This window comes from Hipposideros armiger, unplaced genomic scaffold (genome assembly GCF_001890085.2).
Source record: "Hipposideros armiger isolate ML-2016 unplaced genomic scaffold, ASM189008v1 scaffold_102, whole genome shotgun sequence".
Taxonomy (NCBI): domain Eukaryota; kingdom Metazoa; phylum Chordata; class Mammalia; order Chiroptera; family Hipposideridae; genus Hipposideros; species Hipposideros armiger.
This window is the reverse complement of record NW_017731452.1, coordinates 982,219-989,521: the sequence shown is the minus strand read 5'-3', so window position 1 is coordinate 989,521 and position 7,303 is coordinate 982,219. Positions and strand designations below refer to the sequence as shown.

The 7,303-nt window shown below is 45.0% G+C and overlaps 1 protein-coding gene across 1 annotated transcript in view; it reads left to right on the top strand.

Annotated features, from left to right (window-relative positions):
- Positions 1–4,907, top strand: part of VAT1L (vesicle amine transport 1 like) — a 91,139-nt gene extending 86,232 nt beyond the window's left edge. Inside the window, exons 5-6 of the mRNA XM_019646404.1 lie at positions 2,555–2,658; positions 4,795–4,907. Of these exons, the coding sequence (XP_019501949.1) occupies positions 2,555–2,658; positions 4,795–4,907 (217 nt within the window). The remainder of the gene's footprint in view (positions 1–2,554; positions 2,659–4,794) is intronic.
- The last annotated feature ends 2,396 nt before the right edge of the window (positions 4,908–7,303 follow it).

Genomic DNA, 7,303 nt, shown 5'->3' with positions numbered 1-7,303 from the left:
ACAATGAGTGGGAAGTGAGGATGGGGAAGTGGGCGGGAGCTTATAGGTCACCCCTTCCTGTGGGCCTGCCCTGCGTTTCTGCAGAACCAGAGTCCAGTGGCTAGAGCAACAGGCCCAAGTAGGGACAACTAATACAAGAAGGTGTGTTTGGCAGGTTGTGGGAGAAAATGTGGACCCTCAAGAAGAATATAGATGTGAGGGGCATCAGGCAAGAAGTGAGAATGTGGGGCTGGGCAAGTCCCTTAGGAGTGCCCAGCCTAACATTTGGAACCTTCCACAGGAACCTGTACCTAACATTTGGTACAGATGGGCCTTCTGCAGGGCAGGAGAGAGGTTTTGGGGAAATGGAGTTTACAGGGAGGACTTGATGGCCCAGAAGGGCTGGCTCATAGAAGCAGAGCAGGGTCCCACTTCCAGAGGGGTGAGCAGACTTTGCAGAACATGGCCTGGTAGAAGTGAGAAAGACAGGGGCATTGTTAGTCAGCCCATGATGTAAGGTAGAGGCCTAATCGCCAGGGGGGAGACACCAGGTTCGAGCCTACCAACAGCCTGTGTATTTCAACTCCTGCCTGCCTCTCTAGCCTCACCTTGCAGCAAGCTCCCTCTCATTTTTTTTCCACGCCAGCCCTCACAACAGGCTGCTTCCCAGTTTTCCTGCTCACCAGGGCTTTTGCACATGCTGTTCCCTCTGCCTGAAACACTATTCCCACCACTCTTTACCTAGCTAACTCCTTCACTCTCTGCTCATCACTTTTCCAGGGACACCTTTTCTGGTAGCCCCGATGAAGCAAACCCTGGATTCAAATGGTCTCAGCATTTTTGCTGCATTCAGTTTCAATTTAATTTTTATTTGTGTAATTATTGGTTCATGTCTGCCTAACATAAGCTCTGAAAGAGGAGAAACCAAACCTGTTTGGGCTCACCACTATATCCCCCAGTGCCAAGTGCAGTGCCAATACTAATATTCAATGAACAAATTAATTACTAATAAAAATAAAATGCTGGCTTGGCTCCTGAGTGACTGGTGTAGACCAGTGGTTCTCCAAGTGTGGAGGTTGAATTAGCATCTCCTGAGAACTTGTTAGAAATGCAAATCCTTGGGCCCCAGAATCAGAAGCTAGGAGGAGAAAGGGAGGGTGGGCAAGCTGCAATCTGTGTTTTAATGAGCCAATGAACTCTCCAGGAGATTCGATGCACACTTAGGTTTGAGATCTGCTGGCCAAATGCCTTAGTTGTGAACTTACAGGTGGCACTTGAAAGGAGACACGTGCTCAGATAAAAGCTCTATTAGGGGAAAGCTAAGCTGATCATTTTGGATGCGCCTTTGTAATAGGTTGGATTTTGGACTTGAGCGTTTTGAAAGGCACACTCACGTCAAGACTCAGCTGTCATGGGGCGTGGGGCAGTCAAACTAGTGTCGGGACTCAGGAGATGCATGTGGAATTCACTAGTGAGTGACACTATGGACACAGCTGTTGATAAGCGCTGCAGAGCCTGAACTTTGCTGGGGGATGAGGGTGGGATAGAGAAATGAAGCTGTGTGAAGACAAGATAATCCTGCAAACTCACAAATCTGAGGACATGCCGTTCTTCTCTGAGCACAGCAGGGTCCAGCCACAACTGGGAGCTCTGTGGGCATGGATATCTTCTTTACAGTCCTCCTGTTCTATAGCTCCCTCCTGTGCAATACCTTCTAACAATAGAAGCCCAGTAGATTTTTGTTAAATGCATGAGTGAGCGAGTGAGTGAGTGAGTGAGTGAGTGAGTGCCTCAATGAATGTGTAAATAAATGAATGGAAGATAGGATCTTCTTCCTAATAGAGTACAAATGTGGATTCTCTCTAGCCTGGAACCTTCCACTGCTATAGGAAGATCCTCTCTATTTAACCCTTTCCTTCTAAGGCCGTTTTAGATTGAACCTGGAGATAAGACAAGTAGAAGTTTGCAAGTTAAATTAACGTGCCTTTGATATCTTCACTGAGGAGGGAGGTGGGGAGGGCAGAAAGCCAATCCCTAGGACACCTGAAGCTCAATGAATACATGGAACTTGTTTGTTTTGTTCACCACGGTACCTCCAGCACCTTGGACAGAGCTTGCCTGGCTCATACCTCAAGCTCCACAAATAATGAATTGTCCACTGACTGACTTATGGGGTGACTGTTATGTGGCTGGCAATGGGCCAAGCCTTTCATTGGTCACGTCACTTCATTTTTAGCATGAAGAAACATGCTAGCTCCACTTTACAAAAGACAAAGCTAAGGCTCAGAGAAGCTGAGTGATGCTGAGTTGAGACAGCAAACTCAAACTGTCTGATGCCCATGCTCGTCCTCCTAGCGCAGGCTGGTTCCCAATATCAGTCAGCAGCCAGATTCTTAGCTGCCCCCAGCTGTGTGAAATTCTTATAGTTGGACCCAGGAGGATGAACCCACCTCCCAGGCCTCTGCCCTATTTAGTGCTACTCCAAGAGCTCTCTCTCTTCCTGGGAAAGGGAAAGGGATTGACTGTTTGGTCCCTGACAGGTTACAGTATTGTCCTTTGTCTTCCCACCATTTAGAATCTCTGCTGAAGGAGTGGACATTGTTTTGGACTGCCTCTGTGGGGACAACACTGGAAAGGGTCTCAGCCTTCTCAAACCCCTGGGGACCTACATTTTATATGGTGAGTGCTAGAGTGGCGGGGACGTGGCCACTGACAGGGGGCACTGCACATGTGTTTACAGACAAAGGCTCTGAAAGAGGAAGTGTGTTGCTATGTCAGGGTAATGAGATTGATGCGTTTCATTTTGTAATGTTTCCCATAAGATTGCTATCGCCATTACTTGTTTTCAAAGATAAAAGTAACATATGTGCCTACTGCCTTGTTATTCCCATGAGTCCTTCTCATTCCAAAGAGGATAATGCCAAGCCAGTGTAGTCACTGAGGTGGGACTGGACCTACGGAAAGTGACGCAGGTGGGACATACTCATGGCTTCCAAGGAACCTCAAAGAATGAAGGCACAAAGGACCCACAGGAGGATGGAGAGGAGTGGCTAAGACATGGGGGTTTGAAGGGAGGTTTTTCAGCACTGGAAGTGAAATTGCAAAGTACAGACACTCCTTCCTCTAAACTACTCCTGTGTGTCCCAATCAAAACCGAAGCCCTGGATGGATGGAGCACAGCTCTGCTTCTGAGTCTTGGATGTGGGGGGATTTAGGAAAGACATCTGGGAGTAGGTTTTCTCTAGCAGAGTGAGACCTCCTCTCCCTCTTCTTCTCTTTCTTTGAGGCGTGAAAACTAACTTAAATGTTAGCCACCACAAAGTCAAAACAGAATATCTGAAGCCAGATATCAATCAGTCCAAAGCCGGATATTTGAGCTATTTGGCACCTCTTTGCCCTGTAGGTATAACAGAAAATTGAGCCTTGGGGCTCTGTGTAACTCAGAAAAAAAAATACTAATTTTCCTGCTATTAGCTGAGAAGCTTATAAAAGAGACATTTGAGAGGTGTAACTATTCAAGCATCTTTTTGTTATCGTTAGATCTTATGAAAGAAAGACAGGAAATAAACTTTCCGCTGCTGGAGCATTTTAATATTTTCAATAATGGTCATGTATTTGAAAGCCCTTAGAGGTAGATGCATAATTTTTAAATTTTACTATTGATAAGAGACGCTCTGAGCGTCAGTGCGCAAGGTAAGGATATTGGCTATGACTGACGTACAAGTCAAATGCAATGGACCACTGATTCATCCTTACTTAGTTACTGATTCTAATTTTGCCCCAGTTCCATTTCATTTTGGTGGAATACAACTTGATCATATTGCAAGCCTCTAATTCATTACAGTGATTACTTGATTCCTAAGTAGTCTAAGCCTGATGCTTGGTGGTAGTCACTACATAAGATTAGAAGCAGTGATTAACTGACTGACTACTAGTTTACCCAGGCCAAACAATTAAGTTTAAAATATATACTGTATTTTCATTAAATAGCAGTTCTCTGAGAAGGACTTACTCCCAATTCTTTGGGGACAAGGAAGGAAACTCCTTGAAAAGACCCCAATATGGTAACTGAACTGTTAAGAGCCCTCTCATTCAACCCCTCTGGGAACCCCCCAGAGGGATCTTTTCTCTCTGTAAGAGCATCTTTGGGAAGCTTTCCTGACTTCATCTCCTATCTTCCTTCTGAACAGTGCATGTTCCAAATACCAAAGCTCTGCTTCTCACCACATTGCTCTCAAGTCATTTTTACCTTGCTGCTCAGACTTCTTTGGAGCTAACACGTTGGTCACGCTATTTTCGTGGCTTCTGAACGTGCTTCACACTTTTCTGCTCCTCCGTACCCCATTTTTTTCATCTATCTAAATTCTAGCTCAGCCCAACCTCTCCCCACCATTTAAATGCTCAACCCAGATCAGAACCCCAAGCCTCTCACTTGCCGAGGAATCCAGTTCAAACCATAGAGGAAGCTTATACTAGGAGCTCATGTCTTAGTCTCGAAGCACAGAACCAATGAGACATGTCGGCAACTCATCATTTTATTAGAATGCTGGCCTACACCATGTTTTTACCACATGCCCAATTTCCTAAAGTAATGAAAGTCATCTTGAGAAATATTACTTCCTCATTGATCCAGCGATACTTGGTTAAAATTAAGGCCACTTGACACCACCCACCCCCTCCATTATCACCATTTTTCCCAGGCTGACTCAAGTTCTTGACCGTCCTGGGCCAAACAAACTGCCGTTATCCCATGCATAACAAGAGATGTTGATTTTCACCCAGCAGTAGTCTGATTTGGGAATCTTCCATTTTCAGGTTCATCCAACATGGTAACTGGAGAGACCAAGAGCTTCTTTAGCTTTGCAAAATCAGTAAGTATCCGCGCACGTCTCACCCACTATGGGGAGGCAGTGATTCGCATGTTGTGAGCTCTTCCACGTTAAGGACATTAACCTACTAACCGAAGCCTTGTTTGTCCTTCATCTTCCTGGACGCCTGCATTCCCACCCTGCACGCTACACACGGACAGGGCTGTGACTGGGGCTGCTTTTGTCTACATGAGGCAGACAGATGGGAATGTCAGTGGAACTCCAGAAAGCTTTAGTTTGATTTCAAGTGAGATTGATTGTGTACATGTTTTTAATCATTGGTCGAAAAGGAACTTAGCGTGAGTGCATTTTATTTGCTCCGTGGAGAGACCAACCTTTGAGTTTGACCACTTTCTGACCAGGTTTCTGCAGGTACCTGAGATTTCTCTGTATCCCCATCCTGCTGAGTTAGAGATACAAATGGAATCCTACAATTTGAGTGAGCTCCTGGGATGATTTTTAGACACAGGCAAGTGTGTGAACCGCTGTCTTAGATAATCATGCTCTGACTGCAGTGGTTACTTTGTCCGCCACATCCCTGGGCATTCATCCTAATCTGAACCTACTTGGATCCCCATTCCCACCTAGAGATACACTTGCTAGAATTAAACTAATTTGGGCCTGTACTTTGACCCCCTTCCCCTCGACAACAGGGGATTGCTGTTTCTCATAAGAGCTGTCTTCTCTCCTCCCAGCCTCCTAAGCAGCCAGTACAGCATTGATGATTCACTCACTCACTTTGCAAGCATCTTAGGATCGCCTACTATTTGTGGCTTTATGCCAGGCACCAGGCATCACAGTGAATGAGACAGGTGCATCATAGGCCCTTGTGACTCTTACATTCTAATGAGGGAGACAACTGAAATAAGTAAAACCTATGAGCAACACAATTGTCAATGGTCCTAAAGGCTCTGAAGGAAATAAAAAGAGATGCTGAAATCAAAAAGGGCAGGGCAGGGTAGAGGCATTTTGAATAGGGTGGTCAGGGATAGCCATGGTAAGAGGTTTCGAATTCATTCTAAGTGTGGCCACGGGGTATTCATATGCCCCCTAAGTGCCAACACTGGCTGCCAAAGTTCCCCCCCACCCCCACCCCCCGCCAAACATTCCCTGATTCTGGAATGATTAGTACTTCCTGCAACATGAGATTTGAATTAAAGGCCCTCTGTTTGCATTTGAACTTTGATGTTCTGAAGGATCATCTCAACTACAGAATCAACAGGGAGTGAGCATGGAGCCTAAGGAAGGATGCTGTCTGGCGCATGTCCCCTGAAGACAGGCTTTGTGTCACTCACGGCTGCTTTGTTGCTGTGGCTGTAATTACCATGATGCTGACAGCCTGCTGTGGGTCACCAAATTGGTCCTCAATTACATACACTTTGCAAATAATGTTTTCCCTTTCTTTCTTAAATGCACAATCACAACACACAGTGTTAATAAAATAATTTCAGGGTGTCTGGGTTTGATGAAGGCACTCACAAAAACATAGTTAGGATGGAGGTTGCGATTTTCTTGCTCAAAACAGGGGTGCCAATTATCAAAATGCTTTATAGTTGGAGGTCAAGAATGAAGACTGTTCCCTTTCAGAGGCCTGGTCCAATACTGGTTGGTCTGTTAGAAGCAAACTGAAGAAAGGGCATGCCAAGGAATGGAATTATGGCTTTGGAAGTTTCTAGAAAGGAATTTTCTTCTCTACAGGCAAGAAAGACTTAGAAATAAAAGGCATATTTGGTATCATAAAGGAATTTCTTGCTCAGCTATCTTAATTTTCTATTCCACCTTAAAACTCCTGCAGAGCTTGTGCACACTCAAGTGTGCCCTTTGCTTTCAGACCCTAATGATAATGATAGTAGCAGGTGAAGTTAACCGTGCAAAGCAGTCTGACTCCAAATTCACAAATTTCACTAAATCAAAACCATCCTTTCTAACTTCATATGATAATAAAAATAGTTTCTATTTGCAGCGCGCCTGGCACATGTCAGACACTGAGCTAAGCACTTTGTCCATGTTAACACATTTACTCCTCACAATGACCCCATGAGGCACATTGGGGAAACTGCGTACAGAAAGGTTAAGTGACTTACCTAAAGCTGCACAGCTAGGAAGGGGCAGAACTGGGATTCAAAACCAGGCATGTGGCTCGAGCACTCATTGAACCACAGCTGTGTAGCAGCTGTACATTCGGCAAGCCTTGAATTTCACAAACATTTGTTGAGGGATGGCAGATACATTTTCAACCACATTATTAATCATTTCTCTACCTTTCCTATTGTGGCAAGTAGCCCATAGCTCTCCCGGAGCCAACCCTCAGGCCCTTGGGGAATGTACACTGGTAAAGAATTTGGGGCACAAATCTCATGCCTGTTTTGGACCTGTCTTTCTCACGCTTATTTTCCTAACAATATGATTTTCCCACTTTTAAAAAAAAGTCAAGACCTTTCCTTTTTTGAACCTCT